Source organism: Aplosporella prunicola (genome assembly GCF_010093885.1).
Source record: "Aplosporella prunicola CBS 121167 unplaced genomic scaffold K452scaffold_3, whole genome shotgun sequence".
Classification (NCBI taxonomy): domain Eukaryota; kingdom Fungi; phylum Ascomycota; class Dothideomycetes; order Botryosphaeriales; family Aplosporellaceae; genus Aplosporella; species Aplosporella prunicola.
Window position 1 is genome coordinate 688,593 of NW_022983531.1, and position 23,516 is coordinate 712,108.

General features: G+C 50.1%; 11 protein-coding genes and 1 non-coding gene across 12 annotated transcripts; 8 read left to right on the top strand and 4 right to left on the bottom strand.

Annotated features, from left to right (window-relative positions):
- Positions 1-34: 34 nt before the first annotated feature.
- On the top strand, positions 35-830 carry K452DRAFT_294729 (uncharacterized protein; the record flags this gene model as incomplete). The annotated part of the gene is made up of 3 exons (XM_033541731.1): positions 35-298; positions 507-656; positions 708-830. The coding sequence occupies 3 exons, from the start codon at positions 35-37 to the stop codon at positions 828-830; spliced, it is 537 nt and encodes a 178-aa protein (XP_033401836.1).
- On the bottom strand, positions 763-2,823 carry K452DRAFT_263711 (uncharacterized protein; the record flags this gene model as incomplete). Its single annotated transcript, XM_033538660.1, has 7 exons — positions 763-1,316; positions 1,366-1,500; positions 1,554-1,677; positions 1,739-1,819; positions 1,874-2,034; positions 2,085-2,548; positions 2,640-2,823. The coding sequence occupies 7 exons, from the start codon at positions 2,821-2,823 to the stop codon at positions 1,155-1,157; spliced, it is 1,311 nt and encodes a 436-aa protein (XP_033401837.1). The 3' UTR covers positions 763-1,154.
- Positions 2,824-3,361: 538 nt separating this feature from the next.
- On the top strand, positions 3,362-5,524 carry K452DRAFT_219688 (uncharacterized protein; the record flags this gene model as incomplete). The annotated part of the gene is made up of 3 exons (XM_033536424.1): positions 3,362-3,927; positions 3,976-4,625; positions 4,680-5,524. The coding sequence occupies 3 exons, from the start codon at positions 3,362-3,364 to the stop codon at positions 5,522-5,524; spliced, it is 2,061 nt and encodes a 686-aa protein (XP_033401838.1).
- Positions 5,525-6,221: 697 nt separating this feature from the next.
- K452DRAFT_t17 lies at positions 6,222-6,317 on the top strand. Its single transcript has one exon. It is a non-coding gene; the product is annotated as a tRNA-Asn (tRNA).
- A 416-nt stretch (positions 6,318-6,733) lies between these two features.
- Positions 6,734-8,069, top strand: K452DRAFT_294732 (uncharacterized protein; the record flags this gene model as incomplete). The annotated part of the gene is made up of 6 exons (XM_033541732.1): positions 6,734-6,776; positions 6,830-6,935; positions 6,983-6,995; positions 7,058-7,841; positions 7,900-7,979; positions 8,043-8,069. The coding sequence occupies 6 exons, from the start codon at positions 6,734-6,736 to the stop codon at positions 8,067-8,069; spliced, it is 1,053 nt and encodes a 350-aa protein (XP_033401839.1).
- Positions 8,070-10,006: 1,937 nt separating this feature from the next.
- K452DRAFT_305107 (uncharacterized protein) lies at positions 10,007-11,767 on the bottom strand (the record flags this gene model as incomplete). The annotated part of the gene is made up of 3 exons (XM_033542872.1): positions 10,007-10,025; positions 10,061-11,553; positions 11,612-11,767. 3 exons carry the CDS (start codon positions 11,765-11,767, stop codon positions 10,007-10,009), a joined length of 1,668 nt encoding a protein of 555 aa, XP_033401840.1.
- Positions 11,768-11,909: 142 nt separating this feature from the next.
- Positions 11,910-14,726, top strand: K452DRAFT_315383 (uncharacterized protein; the record flags this gene model as incomplete). The annotated part of the gene is made up of 6 exons (XM_033543859.1): positions 11,910-11,943; positions 11,996-12,153; positions 12,209-12,360; positions 12,411-12,664; positions 12,748-13,994; positions 14,058-14,726. 6 exons carry the CDS (start codon positions 11,910-11,912, stop codon positions 14,724-14,726), a joined length of 2,514 nt encoding a protein of 837 aa, XP_033401841.1.
- A 32-nt stretch (positions 14,727-14,758) lies between these two features.
- On the bottom strand, positions 14,759-16,831 carry K452DRAFT_283423 (uncharacterized protein). The gene is made up of 7 exons (XM_033539769.1): positions 16,778-16,831; positions 16,645-16,685; positions 16,559-16,585; positions 16,409-16,484; positions 15,808-16,338; positions 15,331-15,754; positions 14,759-15,235 (listed from the first exon to the last, which is right to left on the bottom strand). The coding sequence occupies exons 1-7, from the start codon at positions 16,800-16,802 to the stop codon at positions 15,007-15,009; spliced, it is 1,353 nt and encodes a 450-aa protein (XP_033401842.1). The 5' UTR covers positions 16,803-16,831; the 3' UTR covers positions 14,759-15,006.
- Positions 16,832-17,062: 231 nt separating this feature from the next.
- On the top strand, positions 17,063-17,830 carry K452DRAFT_263728 (uncharacterized protein; the record flags this gene model as incomplete). Its single annotated transcript, XM_033538661.1, has 3 exons — positions 17,063-17,332; positions 17,381-17,619; positions 17,659-17,830. 3 exons carry the CDS (start codon positions 17,063-17,065, stop codon positions 17,828-17,830), a joined length of 681 nt encoding a protein of 226 aa, XP_033401843.1.
- Positions 17,831-18,535: 705 nt separating this feature from the next.
- K452DRAFT_348755 (uncharacterized protein) lies at positions 18,536-19,836 on the bottom strand. Its single transcript, XM_033545552.1, has 4 exons — positions 19,588-19,836; positions 19,266-19,532; positions 19,115-19,215; positions 18,536-19,027 (listed from the first exon to the last, which is right to left on the bottom strand). Exons 1-4 carry the CDS (start codon positions 19,628-19,630, stop codon positions 18,776-18,778), a joined length of 663 nt encoding a protein of 220 aa, XP_033401844.1. The 5' UTR covers positions 19,631-19,836; the 3' UTR covers positions 18,536-18,775.
- A 330-nt stretch (positions 19,837-20,166) lies between these two features.
- Positions 20,167-20,641, top strand: K452DRAFT_294738 (uncharacterized protein; the record flags this gene model as incomplete). The annotated part of the gene is made up of 3 exons (XM_033541733.1): positions 20,167-20,256; positions 20,314-20,546; positions 20,605-20,641. 3 exons carry the CDS (start codon positions 20,167-20,169, stop codon positions 20,639-20,641), a joined length of 360 nt encoding a protein of 119 aa, XP_033401845.1.
- Positions 20,642-21,249: 608 nt separating this feature from the next.
- Positions 21,250-21,463, top strand: K452DRAFT_212954 (uncharacterized protein; the record flags this gene model as incomplete). The annotated part of the gene is made up of 2 exons (XM_033536206.1): positions 21,250-21,275; positions 21,328-21,463. Coding segments are annotated over 2 exons (162 nt in total), but the record flags the coding sequence as incomplete, so codon positions are not given.
- Positions 21,464-23,516: the final 2,053 nt, after the last annotated feature.

Consider the following 23,516-nt stretch of genomic DNA (forward strand, 5'->3'; position numbering starts at 1 on the left):
CTGCCCTCAACAACCACCGTCGCAACCCGTCGCAATGGCCCCAGTTAAGCCGCAGAAACCAAAATCGAGCTCCAGCGCCAAGGGCGCAAAGCCCTCCAAGTCGTCCAAGCCGAAAGGCCGCGGTTCCACCCACAACCCTACCGGCACGGCCAAGCCCAAACCCTCCAATCCCGCCAAGAAGAAGCAGAGAGTCTACACCGAGAAGGAGCTTGGAATCCCGGCGTTGAACATGATCACGCCTGCGGGCGTGCAGAAGCCCAAGGGCAAGAAGAAGGGCAAGGTCTTCGTCGACGACCAGGTACGATTACCATGGCATCCCTCAACGAGCTTGCATCAACCGAACGGAGCGCATGTTACGGTCAAGAGAAGCACGAGCATTTTGAAAGCCATTGTGCCTCAGTTCTCCGTCTTTCTCACGGCAGGCTGTTCGTTGATGCGTGCTTGTCTAAAGATGCCTGTGGCTTTTTTGCATGCTTGTTTGGATCAAGGTACTGACCGTGGCGCAGGAGAGTATGATGACTATTCTTGCCATGGTCAATGCAGACAAGGAGGGGCAGATTGAGTCTAAGATGATGAAGGCAAGACAAATGGAGGAGATAAGAGAAGCTAGGAAAAAGGAGGCGGAAGCTCGTCAAGCGGAGAAGCGCTCGAAACTTGTACGCTGTGAAAAATCCCCTTGATAATTTCTTGACTGACAACAAGAGCAGGAGGAAACGAAGGAGTCACTTCGTCGGAAGAAGAAGTCCAAAACGAATGCTGCGTCTGACGAAAGCGCCGCGGCCCCCGCTAAGTCTACGAAGCCTAGCAAGAAGAGGGTGTCTTTTGGTTGAGCCGCTTTCTATTCTATTCTATGATACCATGATTGTTCTACGAAAGTATACAGTGAGTCCTCTGATGGTTTCGTTCATGTGAATGCCAAGTTAAGTACAGTCCAGACTGGTTACATCGTTTGGGCTGGTCAACAGCTACCGACTGTTGAGATTGGCGTTGACTGTTTACAACGTTTCTCTCGTTATAACGCCAAAGGTATGCAAAAGGCTACGCAAACTCTAGCCGGACATGCCACCGATGAACGCCTTTTTGAGAGTCGGATTTTGCTGACCGTGTCGAATGTTGTAACCAGATTTGACTGTAGCAAAGCATCTGGATGCACTCTATGCTGCATGTTCTTTCGGAATGTGCAGCTTGCGACGCATCGGCTCGAAGACTGGTTGCTTGATCTTCGCTTCTGCGCTACCATTGACACTCTTCGGTTCCGGATTCTCGATGTCTTCTAGGTTGATGTCCTTGGCCATCTTCGCTAAAAAGGCAACAGCCTAAATTGATTGAGTTCTAATGTCCGTTTTAAGTACCGATAGGAGAGACACTTACGGCTTTTGCGAACCATCGGTCGCCATTACTCTCAAACCAACTGAGGTGACCCCCAAGAGAGGTGCTACACAAAATAGCATATGGGTTTTGCTTGAACTCCTCAAAGGGAATGGCTTCCTTTACCGCGATCTGGAAACCCGATCAGCAATTAAGCAGGCAAAGATTAAAAAACTGACCCCTACCGGATCGTCCTCAGCGTTGATACCAAGGAACGGTATTTTAATGGCCAGCATGGAGTCTGTAGAAGAGGCATCGCGATAGTATGAGCCTTCTGTGGGGTATCCCCAACTGGCACACTGAATGTACCTGCCGCTGTCGGTAAGCAACTTTCTTAAACGCTTCTCAAGAACAATTTCCATAAGCAGACCTATCGAATTCGAAGAGATAGTCAATGCTTCTCACTTTATCAATGTCGATCGCGGGGTTTTTCTTGACTTGGTCCACGTGCCTGTTTTGCTGTTAGCCGTAGGTTACCATTTACCTTCTGCTTGAGGGTGATTACATCTCAAAAAGCTTTTTCATATTGTTTCCCATGACTTTCTGATACACATTCAAGCCTATCCATGATTTTTGCAAAACCATAGATGAGACCTCAAGATTCCACGGGTTTGAACAGGCTACGGCGGCCTTCAATTGGCAGTTTTCTCCTTCTTCGCCAAGGTACTGCAATCTCTTTCAACAACCGCTCTTCTAGTGGTATCCGGCATACGTACGTTGGTCAATATATTGGCGCCAAGTGAGAAGCCAATACCAAACAAAGGCCGGTTTGGGAACTTTTCTCTCAGCCATTTCACTGTTTGTCTCACATCCCACGTTGCACGAGCGTTGTACAGCACGCTGGTGGTGATTTTGCTCATTGCGCAGCCTCTGGAATTGACCACGCAAGCTTCCCATCCGCCCTGTTCATTGGTCAAAGGAGCGAGAACATGACGCAGGTAAATCTCATGACTCCCGCCAGAAAGGCCGTGCAGAGTAACAAGCATAGGTTTGCTGTCATCAGAGCCGACCTCGCCAAACTCTTGGTCGGTATAGTACGTCGTCCTCGGAGGGAGTGAATCATCCACGCCATCGGATGCTATACGATGCACGAAGTCCACGGCGAATGTTCCGGCATACCTTGGGTCGTCCGACTCGAAGATTTTTCTTTTGTAGGTTACTGGAACATCGGCCCCCTTGACTGAAAAGTGAAGTCAGCCCATGAGTTGTCGATTTTATGGAGTGGACCGACGAGCTGGCGACTCTGGAATTCCCAAAGGTAGGACACTTACCAGTGGTGTAAGCCGTCTGCAGGTGTCCGTTGAAGAGTAACGGATTCAAGCGGCAAGGAGGCGTCACTTGCTTGACCAGATCCGGCAGAGACACAGCATCCCCAGACTTGGTTTTGAGGTTGACGGGGTTGGGGCTGTTGTAGTACGTAGTCCGGGCATGGCCGGCTAACCACGAGAAGTCCATCATGTTGTCTCTTTGTGACGTGTTCGGAGAGGCACTTTGCGAAAACTATTGTATTTGTATGCTTCACATGTGACGTCCATACGGGCGTAATGCCGGCGAATGGGTAAGGGCTCGGCGGCTGATTGCCCCGACGTCTAGGTAGAGCCGCCCGACACCTCTCCGCCTCAGACGACGCCAGACTCCAACTTGCGCGCCATGAAGATTCCTGTATGACGCGTCGCTTCCGGTCCAACCTTCGCTGCCCGGCATGCAGTACAACTACCCGCCGTACCAGCAGCCAAGCGGTGCGTATGGCGCGGGCTACCCTCCGCCAAATTATCCACCCGCGACGACCTACGCTCTACCAAACGGAGCCCCAGTGTTGCCCGCACCCGTCGCAGGCTCTCCCGGTTCCTACTTAGCTGCGCAACAACGTGCTAGTCACCCCGTCGTCGTGATACCGCAGCGACCTCAAGTCCCTCTACAGCAACCGTACCCGCAATCACACGGCACACCTCTCATGCAGTATGCCTCTCCTGCTTCTCCTGCTCCTCCACAGATGCCGACATCTGCGTTTCACCCGCACCACTCCCGTCAATACGCGCCAACTCCTCCGCAAGTGGCGACCCCGCCCAGGCAAGCGCCTTTGCCAAAACTTACGGCCACTCCGCGACAGACCCCAACCGTTGAAGTCCGGATCCCTCAGCCAGCCCCGGCATCTCTAGACCACACGCAGCTGCTTCTTTCGTTGGCCGATGAATACATAGCTGCTGCGCACAGCATTGGGTCACGGGTAGCTCTGGCGCGACCGGAAGCGGAGGAGGACAAGTATTACAAGCTTATGGCTACAGGTCTGGGATGCATGGAGTCTGTGTTGAAGAACTTCAGGCTACATCCTCGCATGGAAGCGACACTGGTCCTCAAATATGCGGGCTTACTGTACCAAGAGACGGACAACGCGCTAGAGGTAGAGACTATACTGAGCAGAGGGATTACGTTGTGCGAGAGGCACCGCCTGATCGACTTGAAATACAGCATGCAGCATTTACTTGCCCGTGTTCTGTTCAAGACAAACCATTCGGCGGCTCTGAAGTCCATCGACAACGTGCTGCGCGTGGCTGAAGCGTAAGTTACCTCCATCCATCTGATGGCCATGGACTGACACTGTTCAAGGTATAACCATATAGTATGGATATACGCCTTTCGTTTTCTCCGGGCCTCGCTGTCTATGAAATCTGGTCTGCACGGAGAGTTGTTGTCAGCACAAAACAATCTCCGCAATGTGGCTAGCATTGCTGAAAAACAAGGAGACAGTGCAGTCTATGTGGCGGCTTCTGCCATTGAGGCCATGGTACATTTGCACATACTAAACTCGGATAGCGTGGAACAAGCGCAACGGGCGATCGCATCGGCACGGAGCTTGCAACTACAGTTGTCGACACGAGAGCTTGGGCAAATTGTTGCATTGTTGGACCTTGTGGATCTCGCCTGTAACCTACGGACCTACAAGCCAGACCAAGCAGTTGCTAAAATGCGAGACATGCAAGCGATTATGGATAGTGCTGTTAATGGGGACAACGGTCGAGACGACGGGAGCTTTGCCATTCTGATACAGCGAACCACCGGTGGTCAGACAACCGCTTCTACGGGTGGCATCTTCCGAAAATATGCAGATGGCCGAGACATGCTCACTGTATCCTGGATGCGGCGACGGGATCTATGGACTCTGGGGTACTTTGTGAGCGGCGTAACTGCTCTTCTCAAAAACCCAACCGAAGACAAAGCTGAGAGCTACCTTAGAGAGGGGTTAAAACTCACACGCGGTACAATCTCAACTCTCCGACATGCGCGTAGACTCCATATTGATTATTTCACAGAGAGCCTCAATAAACCCGATCTGACCCCGGTATCTGTACAAGGCGCGTGCGAGCGGATGGAATGGCATCTCTTACTCGATTGGCATCTTCGAATGCATCAGGCGTTTCTGGCCTGTAATAAATCCGACTGGAGATCTGCTCGCTCCCATATCGCTTCGCTGAGCAACACGATCCCTCAACCTTTCAACGAGCAAAGGAAGTCCATGGAACGCTTTGTCACGTACCTTAATGGAGTGGTTGAACAAGGCACTGGCAACATTGAGGCTGCTCTTGAACAGTTTCAACTACTTCGCAATTACCGCTCTACTGGTCGAGATGCACAAGCCGATCTCAGCATACTCGCGTCTATGAACTCTCTTCTTATTCTCCGCGATCCTAGACATCCGAAGCATGACCAGGCTGATGATCTGCTGAGAAGTCTAGAGCCTCAGTGCCTTACACACCCCAGCAAGTCCATAATCTCTGCGTTTTATCTTCTAAGAGCAATCTCGCACAGCAAAGAGTCTTCGATTATCAAAATGAAGCAGTGCATCCAGCAAGCACTCCACGCCGCCAAATCCGTCTCTAACAATCAGCTTCTATGCATTAGTATGAACTACATGACCGCAATGTTCTTCACAAACATCATCGGCGAACAGGCAGAAAAAAGCGCAAAAGCCGGCAGGTCGCTCGCGAAGAGGGCGGGCAACAGCCTATGGACCTGCGTAGCTGACGGCATGCTTGCCGGGACATATGACAAGCACGGCAATGTGGAAGGCGCAGCATGGACTCGCCACGAGGCGGAACAGCTCATTCCAACACTACCAGAACCACTAAAGCAAGCTCAGTATCCGTCGGGAGTGTAATTCTCATTTTCTCTCAATATTATTGCATAGGTGGAGTTTTGTTCCGTTCGGTTCGTTTCTTTTGCTACAGTGCATGTGTTATGGGCGTGGAAAGGGACTGCGAAGGAAAATGGACTGTTCGGCGTTGTGAGTGGGATATGAGGATTCAATGTCAAACAATGGCTTTCTAATAGCGCCATTTGCATTTAGCTATATACCCATTGAGGGCTACCAGAGGTGTCCGAAAACGCCAGTAGGGTCTGGCGAATAATCGTTCAACAAAAGGGTGCCACGTCTGGCAGAATCAATGAGACAATCGATACAAACACTGATATCAAGTGTGAAACATGCCGAAGTTGGCCAATGTTTCCAAATCCGAGATGGAGTCGTACCTGATTAGTACGGACTTTAAGTTCTTTTTCTTGACACTGAACATTGCGGCTTCAAGGGCATCCTCCAATACTACACAGGTCGAAGTAGATATTATGTTCTGTGTATTTTTGCGCTATACATACCGTTATAATTGCAGGCATTATACATTTAGCAGTAACCCATAAGAATTGTTTTATTTTATTTACGAGGTTATCTGGGTAACCCCGTATAAGCCGCTCTTTCAGTTTGGACTCTGGTTATTTGAAACTTGAAGTTGTATATGCTTTTGTTTTACTAAATGTGTTTACTGGTTATATTCTACAATGCACATTTGAGTTTTCAGATGTCCTCCGTGGCGCAATTGGCTAGCGCGTCTGACTGTTAAGAACTCTTATTGGGTCTTGTAATCAGGAGGTTGACAGTTCAAGCCTGTCCGGGGGAGTCTCTTTTGCACTTTCAAACTTTTTCACAATTGAAAAAACCTTTCCTTTTTTTTTTTTATTATTATTTCAGTAAAACAACAACTCAAAGCTAATTTTGCCACAATATTGATGCTGTCATCAAATGGGTGCATTGACAACAGTTTTAAGTTGAAGTTGCTCATACGGTTGCAATCAGCTACGATCAACTCGACCGGACCGCGATCAGTTTGTGGTCTCTGGCCTTTTATGTAACGGAGATATCGGCCGAAAGATAGCCGGGAGCGCGTAGGCACGTCATCGTTCACTGCAGCGCGTCTTCTCTCTACCTAGCTACCTACAACACTCGCAAACCTGACCGTACCCAGCTCATTACCCGTTGACTCATTGACTCTCTGTATCGGGACTAGTTTTGGCGCGCTCTGCTTGCGACGCCAAAATGCGGTTCAAGGCTTCGATACAGAACATCTCTACTTTCACGAGTAGGCGTACACTCCTGGTTCTTCCCACTGAGCTATTGCTGACGCACACCCAGAGTTCACTGCTTCTCTGGCATCTCTTGGACCTGTAGCGTGGGTTAAGCTCGATGAAAGTGAAGTGCGCTTCACTGTCATTCCCGAACAAGGCAGCCAGGTTTGGGCGTAGGTTTACCGCATCACCCTTGTCACGCACCGCTAACCTCGGAAAGCGTTTTGTCCATTGTAAGCGCACCCGCTGTATGTCTCCGGAAAGCCATTCGTGGCTGATTTTTGGTGCGTTGTAGGACACCATCTTCGACCAGTACAACATCCAATCAGCTGCCAACAATGTCATCAACCTCGAAGTGCCACTTGTGCCGCTTCAGCGCGCATTGAAATCTGCCTTGTCCGCCACATCTGCGTCAATACGCCTTACCAAAAAGGATAACATCCCACTTCTTTCGCTCACCATTATTACAAACAGTTTGAGCAGTACCACCCATAGCGTCTATGGGGGATCTGGCACGGCGAACGACGGCTTCGGTTTCGGCGAAGGCGTGCATGGCTCTGATGGACAGGGTTTGAGGGAGCGAGAGACAGTGGTAACCCAAGACGTACCCATCAAGGTGCTCAGTCCTCTCAGCGTCGAGGGAATTCACGAGCCTAGGTCCCGGGATCCTGATGTGCATATCCTATTGCCGCCACTCATGCAACTGAAGAACATATCCGATCGTTTTACTAGACTGGCTCTCGCGGCAAGGACCAATGTCACTAGCGGCGTGACGAGCATGTCATCTTCAGGACCGCGTTTGGAGTTGGCTGCCAACATGCATGGTTGCCTTAAGATCAGTATCCGTACGGATGCTATGAACATTTCCAGTGTCTGGACTGGCCTTTCAAACCCGGAGCTCGACCCATCGCAAATCGAAGGCGGCGAAGAGGGCATAAGGCACCATCCCAGCACGAAGATGAAGGAGCTCGGAACGGCCGATGGGCGCAGCGAAGAGGGATGGGCCTCCGTCCGAATTGACGGACGAGACTGGGGTAAAGTCATGTCTGTTGGAAGGCTAGGTGGTAGAGTCATCGCCTGTGAGTCGCGGATACTGTCGTACGACACTCGATGCATTGTACCTGACTGCAGATGCAGGCTTCTGCCACGATCATGCTCTCATTCTTTACGTGTACCTGCCGAATGACGAAGACGGACGAGACGGTTCCGTCCTAACGGTATGTGCTTGATATCGGTCATTATCGAAACCTTAATGGTAGACGAGAACTGACGGCCTCCAGTACTACGTCGCCTCCTACAGCGAATGAGGTAGCAGAGCAAAGCCTTTCGCTTTTGTCCGATATTGAACAGGCAGCCACACGTCACCCGCAGTAGTACAGGATGCAAGGATTCCCCGCAGCCGCATTTGACAGCAGGAAACGTTGCATCAACTCTGGCTCGGGAAATTTATTTTGTCCGTTTCAGCCTCGGAAGGCATTGGGTGGCTGTTCTGCGGCGCAGCGATGTTTGGTGTCAAAGCGCCACAACCGCGAAGGATCGAGGGGCAACGGACCGAGCCGCTCTTCGTTTGAAGGGGCGCGGGTGGAGGCATGTAGATTGCGCGCCCTTGGAAAACCTACCGTACTCCGAATCGGACAGTGTGCACCGTGCGACGCGACAAGGTTACAGGACCGCGTGGCCAGGTTACAAGAGTCGCTTCGCTCGGTTAGGAACCCGAGATCACAGAGATCACAGACAAGCAGAGAGAGAGAATCTGATAGACGACATCGGACCGCAGCAGATCAATAGTTTCAGGGGGGTGCCTCAGCCCTACCGCGCGGGAGTTTATTTTTAGCAGTATTCTTGAGGACGAGCGAATCTCGCGTCATCACCGAAACCGAAACCCGGCACTGCGGCCCCTCGGCTCGCTCGACCCCGCGGGTTGGGAGGGCAGCATGGCATCTCGTTCCTGCAGCGTCGACTTTCTGCAGCCCTGCGCCCAAGCGTCCGGAACAACCAGAGACGATGCGGAAATAGATGCGACTTCCTTCGGGTGGGGGCTGGGCGTTGCACCCCACCCCCAGTGCCGCCGCCGACCTTCAACTTCTCGACGTTATTTTCGGCACCATGACTGTGTCGAGCATGCTGTGCCCAAAAGCATCGTGGCTGTCTCCCACGATCTCTCCCCCCACGCCCCGCTGGACCAGGCACCCGCCATCCATCGAGGCTGACTCCCACTGTGCCAGACTGTCTGCCTTCTAGCGCCCCTCCGTATCTCGTCCGCGAATAGCCAATTGTCAGCCCCGACGCCCAAAAGGGGGCCCGTTAGCGCACCCTTCATTCAGAGTGCGCTTTGACAGCGGCTGTGGCTTTCGTGGCTATGTGTACCTTATTTCTGTCCGAACTGGTGGACTGTGGCCATCTGCCGTGCTGTGCCATGACTGGTGGCTTCCTGGTGCCTGCGGTGTCTGCATCTTTAGGCTCACCTTCATATAAGTATCCCAGCCGGAGTCATGGTTCGAAGGCTCCAACACCGACTTTCTCCATCCGTCCTCACATTGCATTCCACTGCTGCTGCTGCATCCTCCCTCCAGACCAATTTCACTGCAAATCCTTCTACCCATCTACCCCATTTCAATTGCTCCATGGGTCGCGGCGGATACAACTAAACCTTCATTCTTCAAACGAACATCGATATTCAGAGAACACTGCTTTTGCACTCTGGTTTCCCGCAAGCCTCTCTCCACCAGAAAATCAGTCATCTGGCATTGACCAGCAACACCCCACGCTAGTCGGCGGTAATCACAACTCTGAGCTCATCATCTGGACGTATTCCTCGAATCGACGATTGATCAACAAGGCCAAGGCCACTGAATCCATCCCACGCCTACCGTCTACCTAGAGCAAATATGGGTCGCGGCGGATACAACCGAGCGGGTAGCCAGTGGACGTCGACACTACCTGGGCGGCTAACCCCATGGGTCGCTGCTGCTTCCATGTCCATGTCCGGCAGGGGCGGATATAACTAAAGCGTCGTTCCTGGCCAGAGTATTTCCACCGTTTGTTTATACCCTGTGATTTTTGCATAGCGAAGGCAGCATTGGGCGGCATAGCGGGAGTTAAGGTGTTTAGCGTATTGGCATCAGCGTTGGAGTCTTCCTTTGGATGTTTGGGTATTTGCTTTTTCTTGTTCCACTCGTTTCTCATTCAGTCTACAAAAGCTCGCAATGAAGCATCATTTGCCAACACAAAACCTACCGCGTGATCAGTCATCCATGATGCATCTGTTGGTTGATTTACAGTGGGACATGACACTTACTTCTCGAAAACTACACCCAGAACTTCTTCGACATCACCTGCTTCCCCCCTGCCGGTGATTTTAGCCAGACAATTGGCGGCGGCGCGCAAGCTCTCCGCCGCAAGAACCACATCAAGCTCGCCTTCCACATCCTTGGAGGCATTGTCCACCTCTGCAAGAAAACCGCCAAGATGCATGGAACAATCTTCTAGGAGAGCTCTCTGGCGTTCCGTTGCGCCAAGTGATTCCTGCCACATGGATAAATCTGGTTCCGTATTGTCAATGTCCGGCACAAATGGCACGGTCATCTCCTCAAAGACTTCGGTCAGGCGCCCAAGGAAGGCCTGGATGTTGCCAGGATCGGGGTTTGTCCGTTCAGAATCAACATCTTTGCAGGAGATGAAATGTATACGTTTGGGCGAAATCTCGAGCTCCTTCTGCACAGCGGCAAACCATTCTTCTTGAAGCCGGTCGGAATCTTCAACAGGAATAACGTCCGCCTTATTAACAACGGCTATGACATGGCCGCCCAGCAAAATTACCTCTTTGGCTGTCTCCACAACCTCAGAACTCATAGAAAATGTGGGGGTGCCGCCGTTGTCTGCGGGCTCGATGCAAAAAACGACAACAACCACATCGGCATTCATGGCCCGCTCCTTGGCCCGCCGAATGCCTTCTTGTTCGACCAGGCCAACAATGTTTGGATCTGACGTTGCTGAGTCTTTTTCCGAGCTCTTTCTTAAGCCAGCCGTGTCACCGAGGCGACAATACCACCCACTCAAGTCGATGCCGGTCTCCACTACATCTCGTGTAGTACCAGCCACTTGACTCACGATTGCTGCCTCCCTTCCGACGACCCGATTCAAAAGCGAGCTCTTTCCTGCATTGGGTTCACCAAGGAGTGCGATGCTGATCCCATTACGGAGTAGCTCTCCGCGTACGGCATTCGTTGCATGAGCTTCAACCTGCTGCTTCAAGCGTCTGACCTGTTCGGCAACCGAAGAAGCTAGCATAGCTGGCGATTCATCAAAATGTTGGTCCTCGGAGAAGTCTATAAGAGCCTCAAGCTCGCCTCGGGCATACAACAATTGCTGACACCAACTCTCATATCTCTTCGAGAGGCCACTGTTTGTCCCTCTGACCGACAGTCGCCGTTGCTGTTCAGTCGTAGCCGTGAGAGAATCGCCGAGGGCTTCAACTTGAGTCAGATCAAGCCTATCATTCATAAACGCCCTCCGAGTGAACTCTCCCTGCTCGGCATACCGGACAGGGTGGGTTGCCGTCGAGCATCGCGACACAGCCGCAAGAACAGCTTTGACGATGGCAGGGCCGCCGTGCACGTGCAACTCCAACAGATCCTCGCCGGTGACGGTTTTGGGGGAAGGGAAGAAAAGAACCAAAGCGGAGTCCAGGACAGAGTCTGGTGACTGGGACTGGCCTGGAGAGTACAGGGTGCGCAGGGCAGCGTTGCGAGGCTTGGGCAAAGGTTTAGTGGGGCACAGGGCACGATATATCTAGGGACATGAGAGAAATCAGAGAGCAAGCCATGATGATGGCAAGAATCGAGCATACCCCAACGCAGGCGGGACCGGAAATTCGAATGACGGCTATGGCAGCTCTCCCTGCAGCCGTGGACAGGGCGAAGATGGTGGGCTCGTCGCTGGCACGGTGCAAGAAGCGGGACTGCAAAGGCAGCAGCCGCGGGGCGTGGAAGAGAGCGCGGCGCATGATGTTGAGGCGACCGCGGAAGGAATTAATTAATTCTGCTTGCTTTCCCTGGCCCAAGCGCCAATTAAAGCCCGCCTCGACGCGTCCCCCACAATAGAGCGCGCGCGTCGCGTTCTCTCTCTCTCTCTCTCACCCACCACCAATGGCCCAACCCAGATTGAGGGGCCTTCCTGCCCGTGAGTTGCGCTGCTTCGACGTCTGTTTGCCTCCCCTCTAACCCCTCCACAGACCCTCCCGGCCCGACCTTTCTTAGTTACACTCCCAACGGCCGCAAATTGATCACCGTCGGCCTGAACAACGCCATCCGCGTCTTCCACACCGGCTCCGTCGACGAGCCCACCAATATCGACAATGCCCAAGACTCGAATACCGCCGTAGCTGCCGCTGTCTGTCTCTCCTCGACCTCGGTCCCGCCCCCGGCCCATCACTAACATCGCCCAGAACGACTTCTTCGTCGCCGGCTCCGAGGATGGCACTGTGTGCAAATACTCGCTCGACACCAATGCCCTCGACGACGTTCTGGTGCGATGCACTCTGCCTATTCGCGACATCGCACTGTCCCCGGACGGCAACTGGGCAGCTGTGGCCAGCGAGTAAGAATCATCACTCCCCCGCCACGAGACATGACTGACATGGCAATCAGTGAGCTGGTCGTCAAGGTCGTCAACACCCATGAGATGAGCCGCGTGCTCTACCTCCGAGAACAGTCGCGGCCTGTCAAGCACGTCTCCTTCGATATCTCTGGATCATGCTTGGCCGTCTCGTGCTCCGATGGCCAAATCTATGTGTATTCCCTCAGTTCTGAAGAACCGCAATTGATCAAAAAGGTGGTCGGGTTGGTGAAGAGCTTGGAGACCGATGCTGAAGTTAGCTCCAAAGTGATTTGGCATCCAGACGGTCGCGCATTCGCTGCCCCCACACCTACCAGAGGCAAGCTCGCTTCTTCTTGAAGGCGAAGGATCGTGACTAATTTTTCGCAGATATCCAGGTCATTTCACGTAGTGACTGGGAAAAGCAGCGGGCTTTTAGGTCCGGCCATACCGGTGACATCACAGCTGCCGCGTGGTCGCCCAATGGCGGTCTTCTTGCTTCGGCTGGTCTGGACCGCAAGCTTACGCTGTGGGATACCAAGACCCAACGAATAACCAAGACTTATGATGATACCCGCGCTACAATTCTCGCCATGGCTTGGCATCCCACGGAGAATACACTGTCATACACCAACAGCGATGGCGAGTTATTTATCCACACCGACTTCGTGCCTTCAGAGCAACTCCCGATATTGGAGAAAGATTTACAGCATGCGCCTTTCATTCATGACCCGCTGGCGGAAACTTCTGGCAGTACTGGCAGAGCGCTTCTTAACGGCTCAAAAGGTGGCATACCTGTCCGTCCTCCCAGAAGGGGAACTCCTGATTCGCTCGACGATATACTTGGCGAAGATGGTATGTCTGACAATGAGCCGTTCATCGAGGACGATGACGGGGCCGGATACGCTGAAGAAATCAATGGATATGGCAAACGCACAAACAAGCATCTGGACGATTTGGAGGTACCAAGCGGCAAGCGTAGCAGAGGAGCTTACAGTTCCCCCCAATGGCGCGTCCATGTCCCATTCCAGCCAGGAAGCACGCCGTGGCGCGGCAATCGGCGGTATTTATGCCTGAACTTAACTGGATTTGTCTGGACAGTGGACCAGGATACGCATCACACCGTTACAGTGGAGTTCTATGACAGGGAAGCACATCGCGACTTCCATTTTACTGATCCATTCTTGTATGACAAAGCTTGTTTGAACGACAACGGCACGCTGTTCTCTTGCCCTCCAAGTAAAGATCACCCGGCTACAGTCTATTATCGGCCGCACGAGACTTGGACCACGCGAACAGACTGGCGGACGCAGCTGCCAGCCGGGGAGACTGTGACGGCCATATCCTTGAGCGAATCGTACGTTGTTGTCACGACATCCGCTGACTATGTCCGCGTATATACGTTGTTCGGTGTCCCTTACCGTATCTACCGCCAAAAATCATCACCTACTGTCACCTGCGCAAGTTGGAGGGACTATGTATTGACCATTGGAAATGGACCCGTTGGCGGCGATGGCTCCACAAGACTGCTCTATACCATTGAGAACGTCAAGAGGGACGAGATCTGCCAAAGTGAGGACATCGTAGCACTAAGCAAAGACACAGAGCTTCAAAGCGTCTTTTTCTCGGACAGTGGGGTAAGTGTCAACAGTCATACGGCTTTGTTTCAGTCATAATGAGAAAACTAATACTGTCAATAGGACCCTTGCGTGTATGATACTTTAGGGACACTGCTAGTCCTGCAGCACTGGCGGCAACCTGGCCAGGCCCGCTGGGTCCCACTTCTGGATACTAAGCTTCTCTCTCGTTTGGCATCTGGACGTAAGGAAGAAACATATTGGCCGGTGGCTGTCGCGAATGATCGGTTCCACTGTATCATCCTCAAGGGCGGCGACAAGTACCCCTATTTCCCACGGCCTCTGCTTTCCGATTTCGAGTTCCAGATTCCTGTTCACGGTACTCCCGCCAAAGGCCAGGGTATGGATGAGGACGATGAAGATGCAGGGTTTTCTGAAGGTCAGAAGCTGGAGGAAAGCTTCGTCAGGCACTCGCTACAGTTGTCGCTTCTGGAAGACATGGTTAATGCTACGAGGGCTACCCATTCACAGAAGACAGAGTTGGCCAGGAAGGAGCTGGAGCTCGACAAAGCACTATTGCAGTTGCTAGCTATTGAATGCCGAGAAGGTGAAGAAAAGGGAATGAAGGCGCTTGAAATTGTTGGCTTGATGAGAGACCGAGGCGGAAAGATGATGGATGCTGCGCAAAAGATTGCTAGCCGATTCGGACGGGACGTCCTTGGAGAGAAGATTCAAGAGCTTGCTGAGAGAAGACTAGTGGGTCTTGGTGGTGATGATGAAGACATGGACTGAGACCTACACGGTTTTTCGCGGGAATCCAGATGACCTGCTTATGCTAGCAAGCTGTACATCAAATCCAGCCAGCATCTATGGACATCTGTTGATTAGTTGGTGTTTGCATAAGGTGCGTTAGAGTGGGCGCGGTAATTATTCCAATACGATGAAGCAAGATTCAGGATTCCCGGTGATGAATTAAAAGCAAGTACAACCATGAAAAGGCTCCCAACTACAGGGCGTTTAGAATAATCTATGCCCGCCAAAGCAACCGTGCTGCAACTCCAATCTCTGCGGCTTAGTACTCGGCATCGGCCTCCTCCTCGCCCTCGAGCGAATCCGCGGCAACCTCCTCGTAGTCCCTCTCCAGGGCAGCAAGATCCTCGCGGGCCTCGCTGAACTCGCCTTCCTCCATACCCTCGCCGACATACCAGTGCACGAAAGCGCGCTTGGAGTACATAAGGTCGAACTTGTGCGACAGTGCTGACCAAGCCTCGGAGATGGCGGTGGTGTTGGAAAGCATGCAGCTAGAAAAACTTTGTTAGCGGATTGATCATAGAATATGCAAAACACTACCACCAGCGCTTCGAATTTGAGCGCTGGAATCGTGGGGAAAACATACACAGCCCTGTTGACCTTGGCAAGGTCGCCGTTGGGGACCGTCTGGGGCGGCTGGTAGCAGATACCGATCTTGAAACCAGTCGGGCACCAGTCGACGAACTGGATGGTGCGCTTCGTCTTGAGCGTAGCAACGGCGCTGTGGGTATCCTTGGGGACAACATCGCCACGGTACAACAAGCAAGTAGCCATGTACTTGCCGTTGCGAGGGTCGCACTTGACCATCTGGTTGTTGGGCTCAAAGCAGGACATGCTGATCTCCTGGACGGAGTTGGTCTCATGGGCGGCCTTGGCGGCGCTGACGACAGGCGCGTAGGCGACGAGAGGGAAGTGGATACGGGGGTAAGGAACCAAGTTGGTCTGGAACTCGTTGAGATCGACGTTCAGGGAACCGTCAAAGCGAAGGGAAGCGGTGATGGAAGAGACAACTGTGAGGGATTAGAAGCAGTCTTCGTCAAACGCGCGCAACGTTTGTAATTACCTTGAGCGATCAGGCGGTTCAAGTTCTCATAGTTGGGCCTCTCGATTCCAAGGTTGCGACGGCAGATATCGTAGATGGCCTCGTTGTCGACCATGAAGCTGCAGTCGGAATGCTCAAGGGTGGTGTGAGTGGTCAGGATGGAGTTGTAGGGCTCAACAACAGCGGTGGCAACCTGAGGAGCAGGGTAAACGCAGAACTCGAGCTTGCACTTCTTGCCGTAGTCAACGGACAAGCGCTCCATGAGCAGAGCACCGAAACCGGAACCAGTACCACCACCGAAAGAGTGGAAAACAAGGAAGCCCTGCAGGCCAGAGCAGTTGTCGGCAACGCGGCGGACCTTGTCAAGGACCTGGTCAATGAGCTCCTTGCCAACCGTGTAGTGACCACGGGCGTAGTTGTTGGAAGCATCCTCCTTGCCGGTGATCATCTGCTCCGGGTGGAAGAGGCTGCGGTAGGTACCGGTGCGGACCTCGTCGACGACATTGGGCTCCAAGTCGGCGTAGATGGTACGGGGCACGTACTTGCCCTGGCCTGTTGCTCCATCAGAACTGACTCTCGAAAAGGGAGAGCGTGGCTGGCATTGGGGAAGATTTGCTCGTACCGGTCTCGGAGAAGAAAGTGCTGAAGCCATGGTCGTCATCTTCGGCCTTGCGCTCCTCGGTGAGGAAGCCGTCGGGCTGTGTTGCAGTCAATACCAAGGTCCCTCATTCACCTGGGCGAGTAGCCTGATGGTGGCGAGAGCAGAGCGTACCTGGATGCCGTGCTCGAGGCAGTAGAGCTGTCGACGGGCGTTAGCGCGCGGATCCAAGCAATGAGATGGCAAACAGCGGCACTCACCTCCCAGCAGGAGTTGGCAATCTGGCAACCGGCTTGGCCGACTGTACGGGCGGAGAAGTTAGCATGGGCAAGGATGTGCTGGAGGCGGCAAAAGCGGCCTGAGCGCGTTTTTGCGGGGTGTTTTGCAACGTACCGTTCAAGCTGATGACTTCTCTCATAGTGGAGGGGCGAGGGATGGACGAAGAGGTGAGGCGGTGGAGCGGCGGAGGGGTGGCGGGAGGGGGTATCTATTGGTGGTGGTGGTGGTGGAGAGAGGGGAGGGCGTTGGACGGGGAAGGGAAGAGAGACCGTCTGGGAGTGGGAGACGATAGGAGTGTTTATTGTGGCCCTGAGCCGACTCGGCCCGTGCGTCGATCATCATGACTTCCTGGCCAGCAGCAGACGCCCAGACTCAGACCTGAGCATTTGCGCTTTCACCATGCTCGCCTTGCTGCCGCTGTTGCTGCTGCTGCTTGCCGTCGTCGCGCTTGCCAACGTCGAAAAGTCCGTCTTTGTTGCGCCCGCTGCCCTTGCCCTGCCCCATGAGCTGCCCCCTCTGAGCAGGCTGTCGCCTGCCAAGCACATCACCACCCGTCTGCCCGTCGCCTTTGCTTCGACAGACGCCCCGCGTGGCCGCGGCTCCTGGTACCTGCTCGACGACCTGCGTGGCGGCCAGAGGTACGAGGTCCGCGTCTGCTGGCCGGCCACGGTAAGTCGTGCCGCCCGCCTCGCATGTCCACTGCTCATTCCCTTGCAGCAGCCCACGGCTTTCTGGCTCGACACCTATTCTATAGCCACCGTGTTTGAAACCCCAGAGCTCATCTCGGCCCTGGACAGCTACTCCGAGGCTCGTCGCCCCGACATTGCTTCCGAGGAACAGCCTGCGGCCCCGCCGTCTTCGTTGCTGTTCCTGCAAGTCCAGGCTGCAGCCGACTTCTATAGCACAAACGAAACGCTGATGAAAGCCCCGCCAGACGTCCCAATCGATATCAGTGAGTCGTTGATTTGCCACGTTGGAGAGTTGAAACACGTCAGCACGCTGATGCTTGCACCAGTCTTGGATCCTTACATCTTGAACATTCTACCACGCTCTCTGGCGCCTACGGCCGCCTACATCACCAGTCTCGCAATTGCAGCGTGGTTCTTATCGTCGTTCGTGTGTCGCTGGGTATCCCGCCTCGAGCAACCAAAAGCACACGCTGATTGACTGCGTGTCTCCGAGCACTGCATTCGCCCTCTATGCCGACCTCTGCTGATTTCCCGTCTGGGAATAGCCTCGCCGGACTAGCCACAGAGATATTGTTGCAAATTATCGACTGTATGCAACCAGATTGCTTCATCAACTTCGCATTTGCTGCCTACCCACTCCTTCAATCTCGCTCTATTGTCCCTTTGATGACATGGGCACTATACGCACCCTTGAGCAGGGGCATCTCAGGAGGGCCTGCAACTACGGCCTGGCCTTTGCCGACAGAACTCACACTTGAAGTTCTGAAGTATCTCTCACCAAAGAGCATCATGGCGTTTGTTCTCACACATCACACTGTGTTGCCACAGGCTATGCTACCACAACTTACGCCAGAGACCCTGAAGCAGTTGAGAAAGGCTTGGGCTCAAGTGGAGCTTGCAGGGGTCCCTGCTGTTGATCCTAGCGCGACAGGGGTTACTTCCACGAACGCAGATGCCAATTCACCTTCATGAGGGACTGCATACTACATACAGTCAAGACCGCTTGCAGCGTTTGAGCTGGTCAGCAACTTTCAACCGTCTGAAATGCATTTATCGACAAATGCGTTTAGGTCTTGCATAGCCGTTTGCATACCTTCACCGTTATAAGAGAGAAACTTTATAAGCAGTCAACCCCAAAAGGGACCACGTATAGTCAGCAGAGAACCAATGGGACTTGGTGAGGAACGAGTCACTTGGTTTAGCGTATTTGCCTGACGTCAAGGCACGTTTCCTTCCAGCACTTCGTAGAGAAGCTATTTGTATGTCTTGACAAACTCGGACAATGAGATTAGTGCCCCAGCTTACACTTAATTTCCCCGTGTCGTGTTCGCTTCCTGTGCGCGGTGATTCTCCTGATGTGCTCTTTCCAGCTGAGGCATAGCCCTTCCTCGAGTACCTAGACAATTCCCCTCGGCGCTAGCCCCTATGACGACCGGCTGCTCCAGAGCTTATCAATAGCCAACTTCGTGCCCTCGACAATAGCACCCCATTCTACTTGATGCACTTTTTGCTCAAAATCTTCAAGCTTGTCATCCTCACCTTCCACAAAGGGTATCTCTTTTGTCAAGATTGGAGCGCCCATGTCAACTTCCAGGATTACATAATGAATCATTACTCCTGTCCTCTTGGTCTTGCCAGCTTTCCAGTCCCCGTGGGCGCGATCGATTGCGTGCGTCTGCGTAAGCATGGTCAGTAAGCGCGGTCGTCACGAAACAGTGTAACAATGGGAATTCAACGTGGCGCTGTTGGAAGGAATACTGACGCCATTGTATTCACCGGGCAAGGCTGGGTGTAGATTGATGATTGGGATATGCGCATTCGACAGGGCGTCAAGGAGAGGGTCCGTTAAGATGAGCATATAGCCTACATGGGTTAATCGAGAGTGGGTTTGATGGCGGCGAACGGCACTGTACCAGCACAAACGACAAGATCCGGCGAATCGTTCAGCACAATCTTGGCGAGGTCTTTGTCGAACTCAATCCTCTGCTCCTGTTTGGAAAGGTTGGGGAACTTTTCCTTGTAGGGAGGAAAGCCATGGTAGTGCACGGGTATGCCAGCTTGGCGAGCGCGCTCAAGGCCATACGCCGCCTTCTTGTCTGAGATAACACGGGCAATGCTTGTGTTTGGCAAACGTCCGTCTTTGCAGGCGTCTATCAGGGCCTGCAGATTGGTGCCGCTGCCTGTGCGGGGGGCATCAGCAGGATCTCGACGACGCCCGAAGCTCCGAGGCCTTACCTGAGACCAGGACAGTCAGGCGCGTGTGGTGATGCTCCGTCATTATTGTTGTAGGAGTACCTATACCTGTAGGTGCGCAAGAAAAGCGCCGGCGGGCGATTGTTTGATATCGATAACCTTCCGCAGCCCCCACACGGCGCCCATCACGTGAAAGGACCGGGTCGCCTGAAGCTGGAGCCTGGAGCGTAGGTGGAGCTGCAGCGGGAATGACGACTGACTGTTCACAGCCGCTCTTTGAGTGCTGCAGGCGAGTGACTTTGTCCCGTGGCGCGTTGCCCCATGCGGCCCGGTTTGAAAGAAGGCTGCGCCTTCGACGGCACACATGATCACCAGTCACCGGATGGCTCTCCCTCGTTGACTCTTTCACTTTCGTGGACACGCTTATTGCCGCCCAACCAAGGCTCTGCCACCGCCTGACTAAGCGGAGGCTCATACTTAGGAGTAGGCGCGCCATAGCCAGCTGCTTCTGCCTGCCCCTCCACCCCAAGCTCACTTCCTCTCCGCTCACCGCTCCATCCTCCCCATCGCTCGACTCTCCCACACAACCTTCCGTCGCCGAACTCTCCCTCCGTATCCAACATGCGCTCAAAGTTCAAGGACGAGCACCCCTTTGAGAAGCGCAAGGCCGAGGCCGAGCGCATCCGCCAGAAGTACAACGACCGCATCCCGGTGAGCCTCCCCGTTCCTCCACCTCCCGTTTCGCTCGCACCTACTGACGCTGCCTAGGTCATCTGCGAAAAGGTCGAGAAGTCGGACATCGCCACGATCGACAAGAAGAAGTACCTGGTGCCCTCCGACCTCACTGTCGGCCAGTTCGTCTACGTCATCCGCAAGCGCATCAAGCTCTCGCCCGAGAAGGCCATCTTCATCTTCGTGGACGAGGTCCTGCCTCCGACGGCCGCGCTGATGTCGAGCATCTACGAGGAGCACAAGGATGAGGACGGGTTCTTGTACATTACGTAGGCCAGCCCGCCCATTTGTCACACTCCGCTTTGAAGCACTAACAGTGGACTCTAGCTACTCTGGCGAGAACACCTTCGGCGAGGCCTGCTAGGCACCTCTCCCACATCCCCTTGGATCTCCGACGTATGACACAGGCAACTAGGTTCTCCACATGGCGCTGATAAGGCGTTATGGTGATATTCTGATTAGGGCTGGGCGATAGCAACAGTGATGGACTTGTGCAAAGACGAAGGACGGACCCAGCTGCTGAGACAAAGGACTTGCTTTGACCTCGGGCATAGAAGCAGGCGGCGGTGCGCTGACCGAGCTGAGGTATCCCCTTCTGCTTAATGGGTGAGCTTTATGGCGGTTTCCGTAGCTCAAATTGACCAGCAACAAGCAAAGAGCATCCGACTACGATGGTGGTGATGTTTTTTAGACATTGCTAGCTGTGAAGCCCTGGTTCATGGTCTGTTTGTATGTCTACCAAGCTTTCTATGTATCAAGAGTCCTCTTATCTGCGCGTTCGTGACCCGTACCTAATTACTTGAGCGGTAGCGTTACGCCGACACCGATCTCCCCGCAATCTCTTCGGCAACACCCGCCGCCCGCCAGCGCTCGGCCCTACAACATCATCCACTGCAAGTCGCGGCACAATTCGCTTGACTGTATCGAAATCGCTTCTCAACCCCTTTCCCTTCTATTGATCCGCAACACAACATGGCCTATAAGTACATCATCTCAAAGTAGGTGTTGCTCTCTTGTTCATCTGTATGCCCCTTTGCTCACGCCTCATAGGAAGCTTGACCCTCTATTCGCTATCAGCATAGGCTCCGCTGCCGCCCTTGCCCGCATAAATCGAGAGGAAAGGGAGAAGGATAGAAGTCCAATGCAGAGTTGGAAGACACTACAGAGACGATGGGCGCTTGCGTTTAGCGACAAGAAAGAATAAGTAGAAGTAGTAGAAAGATATCGCAATGCTTTATAATTTACTATTTTAATACTTCTTAATAGAAAGTTTATATAGTACCTTTTGACAATATACTAGTATTTTCAATAGCATTACTAGTTATAGTCTAACTAGTAAATAAGTTAAAAAATATTTATAAAATAAGTTAATTTATAAAATATATATTCTAATTATAGGTTATTTAATCTTTAAGTATAATTTAAGTTTTAACTTCTACTATTATTTAGTATGTTTAAAGATAAACCGCCTTCTAAGATATATAAATATATAAATCTTAGGATTTTATAATATATATATATAGTATTCTATTACTAAAATTATATATCTTAGAAATAAAAATTAAATTCGAAAATATATATATCGTAGAATTTTTTTTTTAAAAAAAATATATCGGCTATTTACTAAGATATATAATTTTTTTTTTGTATAACTTCTAAGATATATATAGTATTTCTAAAATATATATATTAGAAAAGTCTCTCTAAGATATTTTCTTAAATATTTCGATATATTTCGATATTTTATAATATATTATAAAAATATATATCTTAGAAATAAATTTTAAAAGTACTTATATCTAAAAAAATATTTTTCGAATATATAAATATCTTAGAAATTATTTTTTAAAGAATATATTTCGCTTTTTTTTTAAAAAAAAAAATAATCTTAAAAAATATATTCTTAAAAAAAGCGAAATATAATATTTTTAAAAAAATAAAGATGTTCCTTAAAAAATAATTTCTAAGACATATATACGGCTATTTACTAAGATATATATAATATTTCTAAGATATATATATCGAAAAAGTCTCTCTAAGATATATACTTTTTTAATATATTTCGCTTATAAATAAATATATTATAGTATATTATAAAAAATATATGTATCTTAGAAAAAATCGAAAATATATATATCTTAGAAATTTCGCGAAAAAATTATACATTTTAGAGATATACTTAAGAAAATATACATATCTTAGAAATATATTCGAGAAATATATATATCTTAGAAATTAGTTCGAAAAAAATTATATATCTTAGTAATATTTTTTTTAAAAAAATATATTACTACAAATAATAAATATATTCTTAAAAAAAAATTAGATATATTCTTTAAAAAATTGAATATACTCTTAAAAAAGTAAATATATTCTTAAAAAGTATTAAATATACTTTAAAAATTTAAATATATTCTTAAAAATATATTCTTAAAAAAGCGAATATACTCTTAGAAAAACTAAATATACTTTTAAGAAGATTAAATATATTCTTAAAAAAATATAATCTAAATAAAAAAATATATATTTATTTATTATAATTATACTATTATTATCTAATTTAATTAAGTTTAGAATCTTAAAAATTAGAATTTATAAAAAAAAATATTTAATTTTATTAGGATCTATATTCTTAAAATTTAAAATTTATAAAAATATTTAATTTAATTAGAATCTATATTCTAGAGCTTAAAAATATACGATTAATTTTATGGTTTAACTATAATTAAAATTCTAAAACTTAGAACTAGATACCTAATATTTAGTTTAATTAGATAGGTACCTAAAATTAGAATATAAATAGTAGGACATTTCTTTCTTTTTTTATTTAAAAAATCGACTATAGAGCTATCTTTAATTAGAACCGAGTTTTCAACTATAGAAGAGATAAGAAAATAAGCCTTATTCTATATTAACTAGCGAGGAGAATTATAGAAAGTAAAATATAGTAATTTAAAAATATTATACTATATTTACTATAATCTAATGATAAATAGCTATCTATTTAAGATATAGATTTTAAAAAAGAAAGGTATATTTTTACTTATTTTTTAAGAAGATATACTTCTATTTTACTTTTTTTTTTTAAGAAGATATACTTTTATTTCTTTTTTTTAAAGAAAATATATTAATTTATTTAATAGTCTTAATACTAGTATAGTAGAGCTAACTACTCTTTAATTTTTTATATATTCTTTACTAGTAGGTCGTTTATAGTATAACTTTAAGCTAGCTATAAG